The sequence below is a fragment of the Microcaecilia unicolor genome, chromosome 9 (assembly GCF_901765095.1).
Source record: "Microcaecilia unicolor chromosome 9, aMicUni1.1, whole genome shotgun sequence".
Taxonomy (NCBI): Eukaryota; Metazoa; Chordata; class Amphibia; order Gymnophiona; family Siphonopidae; genus Microcaecilia; species Microcaecilia unicolor.
This window is the reverse complement of record NC_044039.1, coordinates 172,728,824-172,752,647: the sequence shown is the minus strand read 5'-3', so window position 1 is coordinate 172,752,647 and position 23,824 is coordinate 172,728,824. Positions and strand designations below refer to the sequence as shown.

Genomic DNA, 23,824 nt, shown 5'->3' with positions numbered 1-23,824 from the left:
CTAACACTCTCGCACCTTGAGTTTAGGCGTAAACCCAAATCATTCAAATTGCAGTATGAAGGCATCATAGTTAGGGCTTCTGGTTGTAAGTTTTACCTGCTAAACAACAATAAAAAAGACCCCAATGCAAACAAATTAACCCCCCCACCCCTCTTTTACAGAGTCATGTGTATCACTTTGAGTGGGTTGTGTCGGCATTATCACGCCGTCAGCCGCTAGCACGGCTTTGTAAAAAAAGGGGGGGGGGGGGGTGTAAAATAGGTGTTTATTGGATAAACACCAGAAAAATGCCACTTTCCCAGGTACTCTCTCAACCCTCCCCTGGCTTGTCTTGTATCATCTATATAATTTTGTGTGTGTGTGTGTGTTTTTTTTTTGTGCTGATGTACATATTTGATTCTACAAGAATAGATACAAAGCAGTAGTATTGGTAGTATGAAAACACCAGTAAAGGCTGTTTTTTTGTACCCTCAAGGAACCTCTAATTAGCTAGGAAATAATATAAAACTTATAAACATCTAAGAATAAAATCCTTAATTATAGTGCATTGCACTACCAGCTGATGAATTAAAAGCCCATGCTGATGAATTAATTAGTAAAACAAATGCTACTGTAGACTTTCAGGAGATAGATGGATTTAACAGTAAGCTGGTTTGGTTAATACTTTTGTATCAAATTTCACTGTGATGGACAAGCAAGGGTACAAGTCATGGATTTGATATACTACCTTTCAGTTGTACAACCAAAGTGGTTTACATTTCTTATATCCAGGTACTTTCTCTGTCCCTAATGGGCTCACAATCAAACCCACCTAGTGGCTGCCAGTGCGCTAATGCAACACAGCCCATTCACTTTGAATAGGCTGTTTTGGCATTGCCACGTTGCTTAGTAAACAGGGGGGTAAGTTTGGTATCTAGGGCAACGAAGGGTTAAGTAACATATAGAGGGGCATAATCGAATGGGGGCACCCATCTCTAATGACGGCCCCGTAAACCAGCGTACCCGACCGTATTATTGAAACAAGATGGGCGGCCATCTTTCGTTTCAATAATACGGTCAGCGCCAGCCAAATCTCAACATTTGGGCCACCCTTAGAGCTGGCCGACATTGGTTTTCGCCGATAATGGAAACTAATGGCAGCCATCTCAAAACCAGCCAAATCCAAGCCATTTGGTCGTGGCAGGAGCCAGCATTTGTAGTGCACTGGCCCCCTTCACATGCCAGGACACCAACCAGGCACCCTAGGGGGCACTGCAGTGGACTTCACAAATTGATCCCAGGTGCATAGCTCCCTTACCTTGGGTGCTGAGCCCTCCAACCCCCCCCCCCAAAAAACCCATTCCCCACAACTGAACACCACTACCATAGCCCTTAAAGGGTAACGGGGGGCAGCTAGATGTGGGTACAGTGGGGTTTCGGGTGGGTTTTGGAGGGCTCCCATTTACCACCACAAGTGTAACAGGTAGGGGGGATGAGCCTGGATCTGCCTGCCTGAAGTGCACTGCAGTACCCACTAAAAACTGCTCCAGGGACCTGCACAGTGCTGTGATGGAGCTGGGTAAGACATTTAAGGCTGGCAAAAAAATGTTAAAAACATTTTTTTGGGGGTGGAAGGGGGTTGGTGACCACTGGGGGAGTAAGGGGAGATGATCACCGATTCCCTCCGGTGGTCATCTGGTCAGTTCGGGCAACTTTTCAAGGCTTGGTCATGAACAAAAAGGGACCAAGTAAAGTCGGCCAAATGCTCGTCAGGGCCGGCCTTCTTTTTTCCATTATTGACCGAGGCCGGCGATCTCATAACCACGCCCCGTCCCGCCTTCAGTACACTGCCGACACGCCCCCTTGAACTTTGGCCGGCCCTGCGACGGAAAGCAGTTGAAGCCGGCCAAAATCGGCTTTCGATTATACGCTTTCGATTATACCGATGTAGCCGGCCTTAGGAGAAGGCCAGCCATCTCCCGATTTGTGTCGGAAGATGGCTGCCCTTCTCCTTCGAAAATAAGTAGGATAGTAACATAGTAAGTGACGGCAGATAAAGACCTGAATGGTCCATCCAGTCTGCCCAACAGTCACATTCATTATCAATTCAAGATTTAAATCAACAGTGGATGTGATATTATATACTTGATCTTGGTCTTTCTTTGGTGTTTCTGAGACCTAGACCGTAGAAGTCCACCTGGCTCTTTCCTTATGATCCAGCTACTGGAGTTGCCGTCAAAGCCCACTCCAGCCTATCCAAATCTGTCGTGTCATTTGAGGGACAAAGACCGTAAAAGTCTGCCCAGCACTGTCCTCACGTTCCAAACCACTGGAATTTCTGTTGAAGCTTTCTCCAGCCCATCTTAAAGCCATGATCTCTCTACTTCTTTCCGATTCCACAGAAGGCAGATTGAAATCTCCCAGCAACATCACCTCTCTTTTCTTTCCCAACTTTTGTATATCTGTAACCAGATCTTTATCTAGTTCCTCCGATTGTGTCAGAGGTCTGTAAACAACACCCATATGGACAGTGGTTCCATCATTTTTTTTCAAGGTGATCCATATTGCTTCTTCCTTTCCCCAGGCCCCTGGCATTTCAGTCGCTGTGATATTGTTTCTCACATACAGAGCTACTCCTCCACCTTTATGACCATCTGTATCTTTCCTAAATAAATTGTAGCCTGGTATGGTTGCATCCCATTCATGGGAATCATTGAACCATGTCTCTGTGATAGCAACAATGTCTAAGTCTGCCTCAAACATCAGGGCTTGTAGATCATGAACTTTATTGCTTAGACGGCGAGTATTTGTTGTCATCGCTTTCCAGCTACATTTCAGTGGCAGTCTCATCTTCTGTTTATTTTTTTCTTTAGTCTCACTTCCTGCTGTGTTGGTAAGAAGTGATTTGCTAGGATAGCTGTTTTCATTGTTTTCTTTACTACTGAATATTTCTTCTGCAGAGGCTGACCGCAAGTGGGCTACCAACACAGCCATGCCTCTGACAAGAGCTGTGACATGACCCTCCAGAATTAGCCCAGCCTGGATATAAATGAAGGAAATGCAGTCTGCTAGCCAATTTGAAAAGTGTGTTTGCTAATGGAAGTTCCATCCTGTTGACTGAGCAAGATGGCGTCGGGAGAGGATGTGCGCTCCTGAGCTCCCTACTCCAGCAAATGCTGACGAGTGAGATTTCTCTTGCCCCTAGAGACTATGGGGAAGAGGAAGGGAAAAATTGGGCGACCAGTCTCCACCCCCCGAGGGTCTAGTGTTGGTGGGGCTACAGGAGCAGTGCAGGTAGGCAGGGGTGGAGCCTCAGGTCTTGTCACAAACCTGAAGGCACCGGAGGCTCAAGTGCTCTGGGTGTGCTATGGTAGTGAGGGAACACAGAGGGGGGCCACCAGTGGTCCACTGAGTGTGGGGGTCCTGGTAAGGTAAAGGAGGAACCTGGCCCAGTATTAAAAAAAAACGCAAATCGTGGCTGGAAGCAGAGAGTGAGTAGGGCATTCTACAAAAGCCGCATCTAGTGGCAAGGGGGGCAGTGTGGGCACCTGGTTGGCTGGGGAGAGCATGTAGGGCTGTGTGGAGGCTGGCCTGGCTGTATGGATGGCTGGTGAGGCACAGCTTGGCAGCCTTTTGGGGGCTGTAGTCTTAGTGGGGAATGAGCAAGCAGCAGAGCTGGCAGTCACGGAACCTTGTATGGCTGCATGCAGGTAACGGCCGTAAATAAATAAATAAAAAGTGTTAGAGAGTAAGAGAATGGGACATGGGAGAATATTTCTGAGGGTGATGGCACCAATTTTAATGGTTGAGGAGTTGTAATTTATTTTTTATTTGAAACTGGCACGAAGGTGCCTGGAGCAGTCGTGGTTGCCTGCATGAGGAGCTGTGACATAGTTGATTACAGTGTGTGGCTGAGACCATTAGAGTCAGCTGGGAACCAGCACCTGACGAAAGTGGCATTCTGCAGAGAAAGTGGGTCAGAGAAATAGTTCTTGTAGGTTTAAATTGGTTGAAAATAGCTGAGGCTTTTCAGAGTTTATCTGAGTTTTGTTTGAGAAACTGGATGTATGGGAAGGAAGTATTGTTGGTCATTTTTGTTAATTTTATCAAAATGGTTTGAGTTTATTTATTTATTTGTTACATTTGTATCCCACATTTTCCCACCTATTTGCAGGCTCAATGTGGCTTACATAGTACCGTAACGGCATTAGCCAGTTCCGGTATGAACAAATATAAGGTGATATTGTGGTAAAATGAGGTTCATGTATGGTAAGTACATTAGGGGAGCTTAGAGAGGAAGAGAAAGAGTTAGGATATGTCCATTACGGTCTTTGGTTACGATATGTCGCAGGTAACCAGGTTTTTTATGTTGGGTCAGTGGGGTATGCCTTTCTGAACAGGTTTGTTTTTAGTGCTTTCTGGAAAGAGGTGTAGTTTTTTTACTACTTTTGGCAGTGCGTTCCATAGTTGTGCACTTAAGTAGGAAAAGCTGGATGCATAGATTTGGATTTGAGTCTTTTGCTGCTTGGGTAGTGGAGGTTTAGGTATGATCGTGCTGATTTTGTAGTGTTTCTGGTTGGCAGGTCGATGAGGTCTGTCATGTATCCCAGGGCTTCGCTGTAAATAATTTTGTGAGCTATCATGCAGATTTTGAATGCAATACGCTCTTTGATTGGAAGCCAGTGCAGTTTTTCTCGGAGGGGTTTGGCGCTGTCAAAATGCGTTTTTCCAAATATGAGCCTAGCTGCTGTGTTTTGGGCGGTCTGAAGTTTCTTTATGATTTGTTCTTTGCATCCCGCGTAAATTCCATTGCAGTAGTCTGCGTGGATTAGTACCATTGATTGTATCAGGTTGCGAAATATTTCCCTCGGGAAGAATGGTTTCACGCGTTTGAGTTTCCACATTGAGAAAAACATTTTCTTTATGGTGGATTTCACTTGGGTCTCTAGTGAGAGGTTCCAGTCGATTGTTACTCCGAGAATTTTCAGGCTGTCTGAGATAGAGAGGGTGTAACCAGGGGCGTTAATGTTAGTGGGTTTGTTTGTATTGTATTGGGATGAAATGAATGTGTTTTTTCTGCGTTGAGTTTTAGTTGGAATGCATTTGCCCATGAGTTCATGATGTTTAAGCTGAGCTTGATTTCATTGGTGATTTCTGCCAGGTCGTGTTTGTAGGGGATGTATATTGTAACGTCATCAGGGTTAAGTCCTCGGATGGATAAGGCCTTGGCTAATGGGGTCATCATGAGGTTCAAAAGGATCAGTGATAATGGTGATCCTTGTGGTACTCCGCAGTCTGGTTTCCAAGGTGATGATATGTTTGTGCTTGATTTCACTTGATATGTTCTGGTGGTTAGAAAACCCTTGATCCATTTGAGAGTGTTTCCAACGAATTCCGAAGTAATCTAGGAGTCTTAGCAGTATATTATGGTTGACCATGTCGAACGCACTGGACATGTCAAATTGGAGGAGAAGAATGCTTTTGCTTATTGCTATTTCCTGCTTGAATTTAGTTAGGAGAGTAAGTAGTACTGTTTCAGTGCTGTGTAGGGGGCGAAATCCTGATTGTGACTCGTGTAGTATTGTGAATTTGTTTATGTAATCATTAAGTTGTTTGGTTACCAATCCTTCCATTAGTTTGACTACTAATGGGATAGATGCTACTGGACGGTAGTTGGTGATGTCATTTGTTTTTTTTTCTTGGTGTCTTTTGGTATTGGGGTGAGTAGGATGTTGCCTTTTTCTTTAGGGAAGATACCTTGTTGAAGCATGAAGTTTAAGTGGGATGTGAGATCTGTTATGAAGCGGTGGGGGATGGATTTTATTAGGTAGCTGGGGCAGGTGTTCAATTGACAGTGGCTGTTGGAGTATCTTTTAATCGCTTGGGTGACTGTATCGACGGTGAGGAGAGCGAAATTTGACCAGATTCAGTCCGCTGGGTATTCTCCAGGGGTTGGGTCTAGACCATTAATGAAGTTTTCTATGTCTGTGTTGTCCTGAGGTAGAGTTTTGCGTAGGATTGCAATTTTTTCATTGAAGTATTTAGCAAGGTTGTCTGCAGATGGGATGTCAGTGTTGGTTGTGGTGACCGACGTTGTGTCTAGTAGTTTGTTCACGAATTGATATAGTTTCTTCGTGTTTTTGTAATCCGGCTCAATTTTAGTTTTGTAGTATGACCTTTTGGTCTGTCTTATTGCGTATTTGTATTTCCTTTGTAATTGTTTCCATGCGTTGAGTGTGTGTTCGTCTTTTATTTTTTTCCATGCGCGTTCCAGTTTCCTGGATTGTGTTTTTAATGTTTTCAATTCTTCATTGAACCACGGTATAGAGTTGTGTGTGCATGAAGTTCTTGTTCGTAAGGGTGCTATTTCGTCTAATATGTGTCTACATCTTTTGTCCCATTCTGAGAGGTAGTATATGGAATCCATTTGTGCTGTCCAATCATTATTGTATATCTGTTGCCAGAATGTGTCTGAGTCTATTTGGCCTCTCGTGGTGTGGGTTGTATGTTCTCGTATGTGGAGAGAACCCCTTTTCTGCCATTTTAGGGATAGGGTAGAGAGGAAGCCTTTGAGTTTGCCTGGTGAGCAGATAAAAGCTGAAAATAATTTGAACTGCTCAGGTTTTGCTGCCAAAGCTTGTTTAGAGGGGTTTTCAAAAGTTATTGGTGTAAACTCAGGGCTTGTGGAGACCCCCCCTCCAAATTTTCAGGGTGTTCCTGTTATAGGAACCAGGGCTTAGCTCTAGCCAGCTGATTAAAGCTGCTTTCAAGTAAATCCAGAGAATTTCTACTGAGCTTCACTGATGTTTTCCTGAGATTCGGGGTAAAAGTATATTAAGATTTTTGGGCACAAGGTAAGGCTGTGCTGCTCTGAAGAAGCCTGCCTGCTGGAACTGGTTGCCAAATGCTACTTTTAAAAGGAGTTTTCCTGAAGGCAGAGAGTGAAATTAAGCCAGAGTTCTGAAGTTTTAAAACCTGTGCTGGAGAGGCTGGGCTGGAGCTGGTTGTGGTCAGTGCCTGGGAGGGAGAGCCTGTTTGGATGATTGTATCTGCAATGACTGCCATTCGAAGGGGGTAAGATTCTAGCTAAGGACTCATGCTTATGTTTTGTTTGCTTGGAATTAGCTGGATACACATAGGAGTCCTTTTACTAAGCCGCATAAGCGTCTACGCACGCCAAAATGGAGTTACTGCCCAACTACCATGTGGCTCTTGTGGTAATTTCAGTTTTGGCATGCATCTGAAAAATATTATTTATTTTTGGGCGTGCGTAATAGACGCATGCCAAGTGGCATTTGGCACACATAGGTCATTACCACCCGTTTACTGCGTTAGTCTTTACCACCAGGTCAATGGCTGGCAGTAAGTTCTCAACTCAAAATGGACGTGCGGCAATTTTCATTTTGCTGCACATCCATTTTTGGCAAAAATGTAAACTGTCATCTGATTTTGTTTCCTGAGAAGGTGGGAGTTCTCTGTCATGTGAGTTTTCTTGAGTTAAATCAGGATCTGAAGTACAAACATTCATGCATGCAGCACTTTAGTTAAATAGACATGGCTGTGAGGTTTTTTAAAAACTGGAATGTTTTATTGTGCTGTAATTTGTTCGTATTTTATGGTCATTGATATTTTTAAACATTTTAAAGTTCAAACCACATTTCTTTTAAAAACTTGATGTACAGTAAATGTTTGTTAACTTGAAGAAAGGCCTGCGTGAAGTCTCTTCCTGTCTAGTATTTGCAAGAGTTACCTCATCCCAGTCTACGTAGTGACACTGTGATGACTGCTAAGCGTTTTGTGAATACTCTGGGTGCTGACATAAGACCAAATGGCAGTACATGCAGGGCCGCCGAGAGGGTGGGGTAGGGGGCAAAATTGCCCGGGCCTCCAATGGGAGCCCGGCACTGGGGTCTCTCTCTCTCTCTCCTGCTCCTGACGACCCGGGTGATCGTGTCCCGGCAGGAATAGCAGAGAGAAAACTCCGGCGCCGTGCCCCACTTGGGGGCTGGGGAGGACACGGAGGATCAAATGCTGCAGGTCTTCCTCCAGCGCTGCTCTTCATTCTGCCCTGCCCATTGCTTGCCAATCGGCTCCTTTTCCCCTCAGGCCGTGCATGCTCTATTTTGAAACTGAGCATGTGCTGAGAAGAAAAGCAGCCACAGGGGAAGGCAATGGACAGAGTGAAGAGCAGCGCTGGAGGAAGACCTCTTCTGCTGGCGGGGCCTCAGGATCCCTGCCAGTGGTATTTGTAAATTGTGGCGGCAATTCGGGGGAGGGGGCGGCAGCAGCAATGATCCTGGGGGTGGGGCGGCAGTGATGATGATTGTGGGTGGGGGGCGGCGGCCCGGGTCCGTTGGCGGCGGCCCTGTCCTGACCTCAGCTCAATCTCTCGGTGGCCCTGAGTACACGATATTGGTAGATTTGTTCTCCCACTCTGAATCTTAGATACCTCCTATGACTTGGATGTATCTGTATGTGGGAATAGGCATCCTTTAAGTCCAGAGAGCATAGCCAATCTGTTTTCTGAATCATGGGAAGAAGGGTATCCATGGAAACCATCCTGAACTTATGTCTGGACAGATATTTGTTCTGGGCCCATAGGTCTAGGATGGGATGATATCTCACCATTTTCTTTGCAATCAGGATATACTTGGAATAAAATCCTTTTCCTTTTTCATCTTGTGAAACAGTTTTGAACATTATGGCCTGCGAGGAGGGAAGAGAATTCTTTTGTAAGCAATTCCTGATGCTGAGAGCTTAATTTTTATGCTCTCAGTGGGCAATTTGGAGGAGTTCTTTCCAACTGAAGGCTAGAGTAGAGAGATGTGGTAACTAATTAAAAAATGTATTAAGTTAGTCCAATAAAAAAGGTATCATCTTATTTTTATTTTCTATGTTTTATTTTATTCTATTGATTACCAACTGAAGGCTGTAATCTGTCTGGACTATTTTCAGAACCCACTAATCTGAGGATGTAAGGGACTACCTTTTCTGGAAAACATTCAGCCTCCCTTCTACCAGAGCAGAGAATGCCCCTTCTGGAGCCATGTTAGTTTTGGGCTTGCTGCGCAATAAAATCCTGCGTCATAGTTCATTAATGCACTTTAGTAAGAGGGCCCTTATGCTACATCCCTGACAGAAAGTTGTGCAAACTTAAATTCTCTATTATTAGAAAGTTGATAATATAGAGAAAAGCAAATCATGTGGGCTTTGGGTATCTTAGGTAACGGTGAGCAAGCCATCCTGTCTGTTTGTGCCTTTGCTTAAGATAGAATATTTTACAGCTCTAAAAATAAGTAACACCTATATTTTTTTCCTCCCAGGATGTAATCATTTGCAAAAGTCAGCACAGGCGTCTCCTGACATGAAGACATCAATGGGATTTCACATTTGTATGTTCATCCTTAGCATCTTGCTCTTCTCACCAGGCTTGAAATGTGTCACTGTACAGAAAATGGATAAAACGGAGGCAGTCCACAACCTGGAAAATTCACCACTGAAAAGGGAAAGTGAAGAGCGGAGGAAGGGAAGCACAAGCAATTTAGAAACCACTGCAGGCTTTTCTGTGCAAGCTGTTTGGACTGCTGCCTCTGAAGATCATGGAGTATCAACAACCCCCTCAGAGACATCATTAACCAACACACTTGCTATAAAGAATGAAACAAAACACCATAGCCAACCACCTAATGAAGGTGTAATCCTTACTAAGGGCTCTAATGTTTACAGTCCCACAGAGTGGATGATTGCTGCAAACACAGAAGATTCAAGCATCCAAAGACAACATAAAAATTCAATTGGAAAGGAAATGCTAACCACAGCTGTCACTACAGCATCCTCTTCATACCCTGATCTAGAGGTTGAGGTGTTTAGTGGTACTTCTAGTAGGACAACATTAGGAACTTCTACAGAGGAAGAGCCTGGTTTTACCAGGACTTTGCATAATTATTTGTTTACAGTAGGTGGTAAAGAAGAAAGGAAAGAAGGTGGCATTAGTTCCAAATATCCATCTGCATCTCAGCTTAACACTGAAGAAATGTTGACCACTAATCCAAGGACTAGATTCTTTAAGACAGTCTTTGGCCATTCTACAATATCTTTGCTTCATGTTGACCAGAAAAGTACTACTGAAAATGGTGGCCTGATATCGAGCATGGCGAGTCTAGAAGAGCTATCAACTGTCATTGTCAAACCACCACAAACTGAAGCCTACCTCAGCCTGAACACAGAAATGGATGATGCGACCAGAGATAAGACTACACCTTCAAATGTTTCAACTGACGCAGTATTGAATGAAGAATGGGATGACACAAAAGTAACTTCAGGTCAAATAAAACATATAGAGCGTGGAAACACGACACAGACCTTCCACATGGCTACTGTATCTCCTCAAGTTTGGAATGCTGACCAGGCTAGTAGAACAGCGGTGCCCTTGACAACAGATGCAACCACAATGAAAACAGAAGACCTTACTAACACTGGTACAGCAGAAAATTTATTGGTCAACATGCAAGAAGGGGAGCTGCAAACAGCGTTCATTGGACAAGGAATGGGAGATACCACAGCTGCCCTGGGAAAAGCTAAAATTGTATCCCAAAGCACACTTCTAGTGCAGCATGAAGAAAGGATTTCTATGACCTTGCCGGACTCTATTGCTCCTATCACAGATGCAAAGCTAGAAATGCATGCTCCAACAAGAGCTATGTTCAGAGGTAAAAGTCCTGTTTATTTCTAACCGTGGGAAAATACATGACCTTTTAATAGAATATACTACTGAAAACCAAAGGTCTGCACTGCAGTGCAGATCTTTGGTTTTCAGTAGTATATTCATTATATATATTTTACACCAAGGATTGTGGGGTGTGTTTTTGTATATATCCGGCTTTTAATAGACATGCCATTGTATAATTCAGGGGGTAGATTCTCAGCTGGTGGTGGTGAGTGTTATAGTTGCCAGCGGCATTATTTTTGGATATTCAATGCCAGGCCATGTCTGGGCACCAGCATTGTATATCCGTATTTATGCAGCCAGCAGTGGCATACCTGGCTTGTTTGACATGTGGGTGGGTCACCGATGCACCCCCCCCCCCCAGCGCACCACACCCCCCCAAAACGTATCACAGCCCCTGAAGCTCAACATACCACCACCTTTCCTCCTAGCAAGGGGGTGCACGGAGCAGGCGTGTGGCTGTTGGCTCTGCTGGTCCCCTGCCCTGAAACAGGAAGTAACGTCATAGAGGGCAAGGGACCAGCAGAGCCGACAGCTGCGCACCTGCTCTGTGCACCGCCTTGCTGCCTGTACCCGGGGCGGACCCCCCACCACCCCATTCTTGGTATGCTACTGGCAGCAGGCTATCTCTTATGTGGTTAAGTGCAATATTCAGCACTTAACCACCTAAGCAATATCAGCTAAAGATAGGACTAAGTTTTATGTGGTCCAATTTGGATGCTTAACTTAGGTGGTTAAGTGCTGAATATTGGTACTTAACCACATAAGCGCTGACTCCGCCTCCGGACCGCCCTCAAAATAGCCAGCTCTAGTTTAGCAGTCTGTGGTGAAATTCAGTGGCACTAACCAGTTAAGTGCCGCTCAATATCAGTGGATAGCCCCGAGCAAGCGTTTTAACCGGCCAGGAGCCATTTCTGTCTGGTTTAATTGCTTTGAATATTATTTTTAGCTTCTAACCAAAACAGAAATGAAGAGGTCTATTTTTCCAGATAGCAACTCAGGCTCCATCGAGCAGAGTGGAACCCCCATGGAGTGGCAGTTGCGGCTCTGGCCACCCTTATTGGGCAGACTAGGTGGACCATGAGGATCTTTATCTGCTGTCATGTACTAAGTTACAATTGTATTGTAGTAACTGGCTGGGCTGAGTCCTCCTGCTTTTACCATCTCCAGGTCAGGCCTCTCCTGGTTTCTGCCACTTTGCCACTGTGGCCCTCCACATTCTCCTTCAGATTCCGCCACCAACTGGATACTGGGCTAGATGGACCATTGGTATGACCCAGTCTGGCTATTCTTATGTAGGATGAGAAACTGACAGATTTGGTGCCATTACTGCCTCCTCTTGCTGCTACAGACTGAAGGAACTCTCTCAGGGTGTTTGTAGCATTCAGAAACTGTACTGGGGTTATTTTAGTTCTGGCAATGACCAGTCAGGGGCAGGAATGCACATTCAGAGACAAGTTGGGTTGGGAGGAGTAGCAACAGCTAAATGCATCATTTGTTATTGGGAATGTGCACAGGACACCCATGTGTTAGGCATGCCCAAGTCCCACCTTCGCTATGCCTCCAACACACCCTGTGAACTTTGGTCGTCCATGCGACAGAAAGCAGTTGGGGACGCCCAAAATCGGCTTTCGATTATGCGGATTTGGGTGACCCTGTGAGAAGGACACCCATCTTCCGATTTGTGTCGAAAGATGGGCGTCCTTCTCTTTTGAAAATAAGCCTGTTAGTGAGTTGTGCACGTAAATCTCAATTTAATGCTAATTAGTGCTGATAATTGCTTGTTATCCAATTAACAGCGCTGATTAGCTAGTTAACCAATTCAGTTATGCACATTGTTATGGAATATGCTTTGGTTTCCATTCAGATTTTCAGGTGTCATATATTGAATCCGGGGGATAACGCCCATTTTTAGTAAGAACATAAGCATTGCCATACTGGGACAGACCAAAGGTCCATCAAGTCCAGTATCCTATTTCCAACAGAAGCCAATCCAGGTGTCAAGTATCTGTCAAGATCCCAGAACCATAAAACAGATTTTATGCTGCTTATCCTAGAAATAAGCAATAGATTTTCCCAAGGCCATCTTAATGGTTTAAGAACTTTTCTTTTAGAAAATTATCCAAACCTTTTTTAAACTCTGCTAAGCTTACAGCTTTTACCACATTCTCTGGCAACAAATTCCAGAGTTTTTATTTTCTCCAGTTTGTTTTAAATTTACTACGTAGTAGCTTCATTGCCTGCCCCCAAATCCTAGTATTTTTAGAAAGAGTAAACAAGTGATTCACTTCTACCCGTTCCACTCCACTTAGTATTTTATAGACCTCTATCATATCCAGTGCAATTTTTCTAGCAAAAAAGGTGCCGGTACTCAAATGCCAGGCCATCACTGAGGGACTCACCCCACAATAGCCAGGCCCCCTGCAACCAGTCACAGAATCTATGACAAGGCAGAATTGGTGTGTTGAGCCTGAGCTCTTTCATTAAAACTTGTGGTCCATGGGTCAATTGTAGCAGACACTGGAAAAGGTGCCGGTACTCAGTACCCCCGAGTACCCCCTCAAAAAAAGCCCTGATCATATCTCTCCTCAGCCATCTCTTCTCCAAGCTATGCCATAGTGCTACAAGAGGAATCACAGAGTCAGATCAAAAAATTAACATTTTTATGCATAGCATCATATGTTTTCCAAAAGGCTTCTTCTGGTTTATTTAAAATTGAATCCCGAGTCCCTGGGAGGGTTGGTTGAGTGATTTGAGAGATGCAACTTTGAGCTTGAGATCAAGAAACTGGTCTAATTGGGACAGGTATCTCATCACCAGTAATAAGACAAATAGTTAAAAAGGTTGTTTGCTTTCAGTGCTGTTAATGCAACAGGCAGCTTTTTACCAGACAACTAAAAACTGTGGTATTAGCAAATGGGAGCACTGCCATTTTGTTTTAATGTCAAATTGTGTTCACAACCTTTACTTGAGATTAGTAGTATAATAAACCAATCTTCTTCCACTGAGAATTTATTTTAACAGTTTTTACGCCTTATAGAAAATATAAGTGCTTGGGGTCTTATTCAAAAGCAACTTTTTTTTTCTCCTTCTGTGTCTCTGGAACAATTTGTTATGGAATAAGGCCCTTATTGTGTCAAACATGGCTGCCAGTTTGTCCCGCCTACTCCCATCTGTTATCTGCTCTGGCGGTGTGTCTGATGAGAGCAGAGCTCCAGGCTCATTCTCCTGTTCTGCCAAAATATAACCAATGGAAGAAGAGCAGAGGCCTAGGTTAGGTTTTATTTCAGCACATGCCAAAATTGGTGGGAAAAATCTGAGAGTTTGTGGTATTGTTTGAATCTGTCATTTATTATCTGTTGTGATATTTTTTTTATGTGAGACATGGTAAGTCCTGATATCCACTGGTAATCTTAGCTTTTCTGGATTTCCTAAAAACCCTTCTACACAAGAATCTACTGTTCATCAGCATGCATTAGTTGATGGTGCAATATGTACATGTTTAAAGACTGGTTGCGTGTGCAAAGCCATCAGGATTTACTGCATGGATGTACTGGGTTTAACTTTCAGATCTTTGAGCTGCTAATTTACTAAGTAAAGTTTTTTTTCTTTTTGAAAAGCCTCTTACCATGAATCAGGAATGTTTTATGTCTCAAAATTAAACAGAAAAAATGTTGCAGTTGCAGGTCCTAATGAAGTCACAGCAGAAGCAAGTCAAGAAACCGCTGTCACCATTACGTCAATACATCCCACGCAAGGAATGGCAGAAGTGTCAGGCCTGATGGTCCACCGAGAAAAGACCACATCTGAAACGCAGACCATTTCTAGCATTAGCCAGCAGTGGAAGAATCCAGAGTCTGTAGCAGCTGATGTCTCTCACACCGCCAGTCCCTCATCCTTTGTGCAAACTCCGGAAGGTATTGTAGGAGGTTTCATGAGTCCAGAACGTTCACTAACATGTTATGATGCTGAAAAATTTAGCATGATAGGAATATGCATTTGTAGAAGTTGGAATGGAGGAGCGGAATGAAAATAATATCTGAAAAAAAGAGTAATTGGAGGGTGAACGAAAATATATGGGTCCAGTATTCAAATGGAAATATCCAGATAACTGCGACAGTTAGCCAGCTATTTCCCTTCACCATGGTTTTAATTTTATTTTATTTCAGTATTTGTATAATGCTTAGACCCAAGCAGTTTACAGTATCATTTTACAGGAACTGGGTTTGTCCCTAGTGGGCTCACAATCTAAGAAGTACATTGTGCTACTGTTATACCTGGGGCAATGGAGGGTTAAGTGACTTGCCCAGGGTCACACAGAGCTGCAGAGGGAATTATGGATCTGTCCTCTTCTCTGATGCAATACATGTTATCAATAGCTAATCAAAGGGCCCGATTTCTGGACAAGTTCTTTGGTATCTAATAATCCTGTGTGCCATGAAGCTCACATATCCACTTGTGAAGTGATGCATTCTGAGTACACAGAAGTCCCCATTGATTACACTAAAGCAGCAGCTGCTAGCTAGGGGGCCCTTTTACTAAGCTGCGTAGGTGCCTATACGCACCCAATATGCATCAATTCGGAGCTATGCATGCTGGAAAATAATTTTTATTTTCCAGCCCGCGGCGGAAACCGGATGGTAATACGCATTATATGCACGTAGACGATTACCGCACGGTTAATGCATGAGACCTTACCGCTAAGTGAATGGGTGGCGGTAAGACCAAATCAGTGCCATAGCGAGGGCAGCTGACACCCGGGGCGGGTTGCCGCTGCGCACCCCCCCTCCCCGGGTGCAGCATGGTGCACCCTCCCCCCTCCAGAGCGCACCCCCCCCAGAGTGTGTACTTATGAGGGAAAGCGATGAGGGATGGGCGGGAGGGCCGAACCGCCCCGAGTGCATGTCACTGGGAGCTGCGTCGGTTCCGCCGGTTCCCTGCTCTCTCTGCCCCGGAACAGGGAGTAACCTGTTCCGGGGCAGAGGGAGCAGGGAACCGGCGGAGCGGACACCCCCCCCAGCGGCGTGCACCCGGGGCGGACCGCCCCACCGCCCCCCTTCCTACGCCACTGGACCAAACGACAGCCGGCATGGTTAAAAAGTGAGGTGAAGGAAGCTATTAGAGTTAGTTAAAAGAAAATCCTTCAGAAAAATGGAAGAAGGAACCGACTGAAAATAATAAGAATCAGCATAAGCAATGTCAAGTTAAGCCCAACGTGCTGATAAGGAAAGCAAAGAGGGACTTTGAAAAAAAGATTTCGTTGGAGGCAAAAATACATAGTAAAAGTTTTTTTTAGGTATATTAAAAACAGAAAGCCGGCAAAAGAATCGGTTGGACCGCTAGATGACCAAGGGGTCAAAGGGGCAATCAGGGAAGACAAAGCCATAGTGGAGATATTAAATGAACTCTTTGCTTCGGTCTTCACCGAGGAAGATTTGGGAGAGATACCGGTGCCAGAAATGGTATTCAAAGCTGAGGAGTCGGAGAAACTGAATGAAATCTCTATAAACCTGGAGGATGTAATGGGGCAGTTCTACAAATTGAAGAGTAGCAAATCTCCTAGACCGTATGGTATTCATCCCAGAGTACTGATAGAATTGAAAAATGAACTTGCGGAACTATTGTTAGTAATATGTAATTTATCCTTAAAATCAAGCATGGTACCGGAAGATTGGAGGGTGGCCAATGCAATGCCGATTTTTAAAAAAGGTTCCAGAGGAGACCCGGGAAATTATAGACGGGTGAGTCTAATGTTGGTGCCAGGCAAAATAATAGAGACTATTAATAAAGAACAAAATTACAGAACATATTCAAAAGCATGGATTAATGAGATAAAGCCAACATGAATTTAGTGAAGGGAAATCTTGCCTCGCAAATCTACTGCATTTCTTTGAAGGGGTGAACAAACGTGGGTAAAGGTGAGCTGGTTGATATTGTGTATCTGGATTTCAAAAGGCGTTTGACAAAGTACCTCATGAAAGACTACAGAGAAAATTGGAGAGTCATGGGATAGGAGGTACTGTCCTATTGTGAATTAAAAACTGGTTAAAAGAAAACAGAGGGTAGGGCTAAGTGGTCAGTATTCTCAATGGAGAAGGGTAGTTAGTGGGGTTCCTCAGGGGTCTGTCTGGGACCACTGCTTTTTAACATATTTATAAATGACCTAGAGATGGGAGTAACTAGTGAGGTAATTAAATTTGTTGACGACACAAAGTTATTCAAAGTTGTTAAATCGTGGGAGGATTGTGAAAAATTACAAGAGGACCTTACAACACTGAGAGACTGGGCGTCTAAATGGCAGATGACGTTTAATGTGAGCAAGTGCAAAGTGATACATGTGAGAAAGAATTATAGCTACATCATGCAAGGTTCCACCTTAGGAGTCACAGACCAAGAAAGGGATCTAGGTGTCATTGTTGATGATATGTTGAAACCTTCTGCTCAGTGTGTTGCTGCGGCTAAGAAAGCAAATAGAATGTTATGTATTATTAGGAAAGGAATGGAAAACAAAAATGAGGACGTTATAATGCCTTTGTATCGCTCCATGGTGCAAGTGCACCTTGAATGTTGTGTTCAATTCTGGTTGCCACATCTCAAAAAAGATATAGTGGAATTAGAAAAGGTGCAGAGAGGGGCGATGGGACGACTTCCCTATGAGGAAAGGCTAAAGCGGCTAGGGCTCTTCAGCTTGGAGAACAGACGACTGAGGGAAGATATGATAGAGGTCTCTAAAATAATGAGTGGAGTTGAACGGGTAGAAGTGAAGCGTCTGTTTACATTTTTCAAAAATACTAGGACTAGGGGGCATGCGATGAAGCTACAAAGTAGTAAATTTAAAATGAATCGGAGAAAATGGAATTTGTTGCCAGAGAATGTAGTAAAGGTGGTTAGCTTAGTAGAGTTTAAAATAGGTTTGGACGGCTTCTTAAAGGAAAAGTCCATAGATCATTATTAAATTGGACTTGGGGAAAATCCACTATTTCTGGGATAAGCAACATAAAATGTTTTGTACTTTTTTGGGATCTTGCCAGGTATTTGTGACCTGGGTTGGCCAGTGTTGGAAACAGGATGCTGGGCTTGATGGACCTTTGGTCTGTCCCAGTATGGTAATACTCATGTACTTATGAGGGTAATTGGGTTTAATTGGACCCCATGCAATTGTGTGACTGCTAGATTTGTTCTTGAGTTCACATTGGAAACAGATTGCCATTATAGAAAGCCATTGGATGTATGAAATTTGCATTAAAAGGCATTTATTTGTAAGGCAGTCAGTGAACATTTTTTTTTTTATGTTGGTTAAAATTCTTAAAAATAGAAACTTGCATTTATCTAGAGAACAGCTTTTTGTACTTAACAGGTTTTGGCACTCACCTCTTCAATTACATTTGATTCTATATTTTTATCTGTCAGCAAAGAGTCTCTCGTAGGGATGCCACGATTGCCTTGAAACCTAGCTTGTGGTCTCTTGCTGAGCTGTGTGAGCATTATGGAAGGTGACCCTCATCAGCAAAATTAATTCTATATACACACACAGCTACTGAACCAAAGAGGAACATGGCATCTAGGTCATGCTGATAATGTTCAGCTCATTTTCACAAGGTTAGCTTCACTGAAGGACATGAAACAATATCCTGACTCAAGCAATTGGAGAAGTGATCCCAGTGATTCTCCTTGTGACTGTGGGCAATTCTCTTATCCCTGGATTCTATATATGACACTCAAAATTACATGTGCAAATTTGGGCACGCACCCAATTTGTGCATGCAGTTTAATTGAGTAATGAACCCATTGGCTAACCATCAATTATTGGCATTAATTGGCAACAATTTGGATTTGCGCGTGCATTGTGCTAAATGCTATTCTATAAAGATGAGTGTGTAAATCTTTTACAGGCAGATGATCAAAAGCCCCGCACTGTTCCAAACAGCACTCTAAAATAGCGCTGGAACAGCGCGGGGCGCTATTAGACCTATGATCAGAGATAATGCATGCAAATTGAAGCAGTGCAATTATCTCTGATTACGGGGTAGAAGTGCGGGACAATTGTGCCTGAGCATGCGCTCAGCACAATCCTCCCGCATGTGTTTGACAGGTCTGGGCTGGAGACCAATGAAAAGAGAAGGATGCCCATCTTTAAATCGGAAGATGGACATCTTCAACTGCCCTGTTGCAGGGACGGCCAAATTTCAAGGGGGTGTCAGAGGTATAGCGACGGGGCAGTTGAGGACATCCAAAATTTGGACGTTTCTGTGACGGGGCAGTTGAGGATGTCCAAATTTTGGACATTTCTGCAATGGGCAGTTAAGGACGTCCAAAATTGGATGCTTGTATGAGAAAGACATCTTTCTCATAGAAGCATCCAATTTTGGATGTCCTTAACTGCCCATTGCAGAAACATCCAAAATTTGGACGTCCTCAACTGCCCCGTCACAGAAACGTCCAAATTTTGGATGTCCTCAACTGCCCTCGCTGGCAGGTTTGCTGTAGGGGGGAATGGGGGCCTGACAGCATGCAAATGCATGCTAGACTGGGCTCACCATTCATCCCCAATCATCTGCAAACCCTAACGCCAGCTCGGAGCTGGCATAGGGTTTGTCGCGGCCAGCGACCCAATCTTTGGTGCACTGGACGCTGATCATTGGGGGTGAATGCGTTAAGCGCTGATTAGCATGCATTTGCAGGCTACTTGCGCTAAGAGCCCTCAAGCGCGTTGTTTCACGCACTCGAGGGCTCTGATCATGGGGCGGTAGCAAACGCCGGTGCTAGTATGGCGCTAACAGCCTCTAGTGCCGGCGTTTGCTTTTGATCATCTGCCTGTTCGTGCGCAACTGAACAGGGGGCGTGGCCATGGGAGTGGCATGAGCAGCGTATGCCTTGTAGCGCTATAGAAATGATAAATAGTAGTAGTAGTAAATCAGGGGCATTCACTAAAGATGCAAACAGTATTATAGAATTTGGGGGATCCGCGCCTAATTTCCGCACAAGGATTTACACCAGGTTTCAGTTGGTGTAAATCATTGTGCCAAAAGTTGGGTGCAGATCCCAGTGCTGCATTCTATTCTATAAACAGCACCCAACTTGGAGCGCTGTTTATAGAATAACACTCAGCACGTATTTGAATCTAGTCCTTAACTCATTATTGTGTCAGGTGCAAACTTAGGGGTCAATATTCAGTCCCAGACACTCAGTGCTGGGCCTAATCTTACTTACTGAACATGTGGGTCTTTGTGACCCACTGGAAGTTATCTGAGTCTGGATGATATTTGGTGCCAGTATTTGGAAAATTTACTGGGCACAGCTAGGGCAGCCTTTTATGAGGTCCTATTTGCCCAATTAGTTATCTGGACATCAGCACTGAATATCAGGGGTACCTGAGTCCACCTCTGACTCTGCCCTGGAGGTCCTAGCATTAACTGGAGAGACTGCACAGCAGTCAGATCTAATATTCAGTGGTACTTTCTGGTTAAGGGCTGCCACATATTACCCTTGGGCTGGGCAGAACAGTTTAGCTGGGCAGGGACCTCTCCTGCTTGGTTAAATTGCTCTGAATATCAACTGGATAGATTTTAAGTCCACCAAGGACAGTACTGTTGTGAATACTGTTGTCAGAGTGAAGGAATGGCCTAATGGTTAGTGCAGTGAGTTGCAGACCTGGGGAACTGGGTTCAGTTGCCACTGTTGTCTGACAGTCAGCAGTGGGTTGTGATCTTGGGGAACTGGGTTCAATTCCTTCTGCAGCTTCGTGTGACCGTGGGCAAGTCACTTAGCCCTCCTTTGCCCAGGTACAATATATAACTTAGATTGTGAGCCTATTAGGGACAGTGGCTGTAATAGAAATTGTAAACCACGTGGAGGAGCATAATCGAAATGGACGCCCAAGTTTTGCTGAGGACGTCCTCGCAAAACGTCCCGATGGAGGGGCGGGGAAACCTGTATTATCAAAACAAGATGGACATCCATCTTTCGTTTCGATAATATAGTCGGGGAAGCCCAAATCCTGAAATTTAGGTTGTCCATAGAGATGGTCATTTCTGATTTTCGGCGATAATGGAAACCAAGGACACCCATCTCAGAAACGACCAAATGCAAGCCCTTTGGTCATAGGATGAGCCAGCATTTGCAGTGCACTGGTCCCCTTGACATACCAGGACACCAGCCTGGCACCCTAGGGGGCACTGCAGTGTACTTCAGAAATTGTTCCCAGGTACATAGCCCCCTTACCTTGTGTGCTGAGCCTCCCAAATCCCCCCCCCCACAACTGTACACCACTACCATAGCCCTTACAGGTGAAGGGGGCACCTAGATGTGGGTACAGTGGGTTTATGGTGGGTTTTGGAGGGCTCACATTTACCACCACAAGTGTAACAGTTAGGGGGGATGGGCCTGGGTCTGCCTGCCTGCCTGAAATGCACTGCACCCACTAAAACTGCTCCAGGGACCTGCATACTGCTGTCATGGACCTGAGTATGACATTTGAGGCTGGCATAGAGGTTGGCAAAAATATTTTTAAAGATATATTTTGAGGGTGGGAGGGTGTTAGTGACCACTGGGGGAGTAAGGGGAGGTCATCCCCGATTCTCTCCGGTGGTCATTTGGTCAGTTTGGGCACCTTTTTGTGCCATCGTCGTAAAAAAAAAAAACAGGACCAGGTAAGGTCATCCTAGTGCTCGTCAGGGATGCCCTTTTTTTCCATTATGGGTCGAGGACATCCATGTGTTATGCATGCCCAAGTCCCGCCTTCGCTATTCCTCCAACACGCCCCCGTGAACTTTGGTCGTCCCTACGACGGAAAGCAGTTGGGGACTCCCAAAATCAGCTTTCGATTATACCGATTTGGGCGACCCTGTGAGAAGGACACCCATCTTCCAATTTGTGTCGAAAGATGGACGTCTTTCTCTTTCGAAAATGAGCCTGATAGTCACCTCAGGGATCCCTTGTGGTATATCAAGTACTGAACTAAATACATAAAAATCACCTTGAAGGACTACTGAAAAGGCATCCATAAACAATAAGAAAGCTGAATTTTGAGCATGAAAGTTCCTTTTTATATTACACTTTTGCTTTTGTGTTGTGCCACTGATGTGGTATTTCTACTTGCATACTTTATATAGTGCAATTGTGTGACTGTTAGATCTGTTTTTGAGTGAGATATCCATTCTTCTGTTTTGTTCATATGAACAACTTTGGGTTTCTCAGTATATTTGTTAGAATATAAGAACATAAGCATTGCCATTCTGGGACAGACCAAAGTCCATCAAGCCCAGTATCCTGTTTCCAACAGTGGCCAATCCAGTCCTGCATACATCTAGTAGCGCCAGGCCTTTTTTTTTTGAGGGGGTACTTGGGGGTACTGAATACCGGCACCTTTTCCATTGTCTGCTAAAATTGACCCGTGGACCTCAAGTTTTAATGAAAGAGCTCAGGCTCTACACACCAATTCTGCCTTGTCATAGATTCTGTGACTTTTAGCAGGGGGCCTAGCTATTGTGAGATGAGTCCCTCAGTGATCATGCTACCCCTGAAGGGTGGCCTAGCATTTGAGTAACGGAACCTTTTTTTTTTTAGTGCTATAGAAATTATAAGTAGTTCTAGGCATAGTAGTCACAAGTACCTGGCAATATACCAAAGAAGTAGAGATTTGGTTGCAGCTGTAATGGGATGATACACTTTATACAGATTTGCTGGACACTTTTGCTAAAATGTTATATCTGATCAAAATGTAAACTTTATATTGATGAAGCTGCTGCGAGTCTGATTTCTGAAATGTCCTTATTTGCACTTTTTCCTCTTTAAATGTGAAGTGTAATATAGGCTTTCTTATTGTTAATTTCTGCAGGCTTGAATACGGTCCCAGGACAGGATGGGCTCTTGGCCATTTCTAAACCTGCAACTTCTCCAGCTGGAATAAAACTCCAGATGGAGGAGACAGAATTCGTCACCATGGCAACGGCTTTGTCTGTATCCTCTGAAAATACGGCAGTGGCTCCAATTCTAAGAGAAGCTAGTACAACTGTAGCATATGGACTGGACAAGCTGCAATCAGAAGGTGCGTAAGTTTTGTGAGTGGGAAGGATTTGGATAGTGGAATTTGCCTGGTATCCAAGCAGGGCTGTATCAAAGCTATAATTGTGCCCTTTGCGATTTGGTCACATTGGCACCCCCACCGCCCCAGAGGGAAGTAGGGGAGTCTTTGGGAGGGAGATGGATGCTCTTTGGGGTGGAGGGTTCTTTGGGGGGGTTACGAGGGGGATAGATGTGTTTGTGGGGAGGGAGTGCAGGCTTCTACAAATTTTCATTAAATCTAGGAGCCAGTCCAAAAACATAGGAGCCAGCAGCTGAGAACTCTTTTGATTCTCGTTCCCCACCCCTCCAATATTATCCTTAGTGTATTTCAAGAAGGGATCTCCTTCCTAGACCAACAGTAGCTCTTTCACAAACTGATATATAGGGTCTCTCCCTATTCTGTGTCTGTAGGCAAAGTACTTTAGGGTGCCCTGCACATCACTTGTAGAAGCCAGCAGACTCCCTTCCCAAAGCAGGCTGTCAACTCTGTGACAGCACCCTCTTCATAGGTGAAGCAAAGAGGCAATTACCTTTTTGTTTTACATATCACCATGGCCTGGGTCCCCTCCCAGTTCTGATCCACTCTTTCTCTTTCTCTCTCTCATATCCCCTCTCCAGCCTTCACCCACTCTCTCTTTCTTATACCTCCTCCCCAGTCTTCACACACTTTGTCTCTCTCTCTCTCTCTCTGTATCTCTCATACCCCTTCCCCAGCCTTCACCCTCTCTCTCCATCTCTCTCTGTCATACCTCCTCCCCAGCCTTCACCTACTCTCTCTCTCGCATTCACCCTCCCGAACTTTCACCCCTCTCATATAGTCCCTTCTCCAGCCTTCACCGACTCTCTCTCTCATATATCCATTCCCAGCCTTCACCCACTCTCTCTCTCTCTCTCATACCCCCCTCCCCAGCTTTCATCCAGTCTCTCTTTCTCCTACTTCCTCCTCAGCCTTCACCAACGCTGTCTCTCTTATACCCTTAGCCTTGAGCCACTTTTTTTCTCTCTCTCATATCCCCTTCCCAGTCTTCACCCACTCTCTCTCTCTCTCTCTCTCTC

General features: G+C 44.5%; 1 protein-coding gene across 1 annotated transcript in view; it reads left to right on the top strand.

The window, feature by feature from the left end:
- ARMH4 (armadillo like helical domain containing 4) overlaps positions 1-23,824 on the top strand; it is a 190,913-nt gene that overhangs the window by 16,026 nt on the left and 151,063 nt on the right. The window contains exons 2-4 of the mRNA XM_030215271.1: positions 9,303-10,688; positions 14,386-14,622; positions 22,542-22,751. Of these exons, the coding sequence (XP_030071131.1) occupies positions 9,303-10,688; positions 14,386-14,622; positions 22,542-22,751 (1,833 nt within the window). The remainder of the gene's footprint in view (positions 1-9,302; positions 10,689-14,385; positions 14,623-22,541; positions 22,752-23,824) is intronic.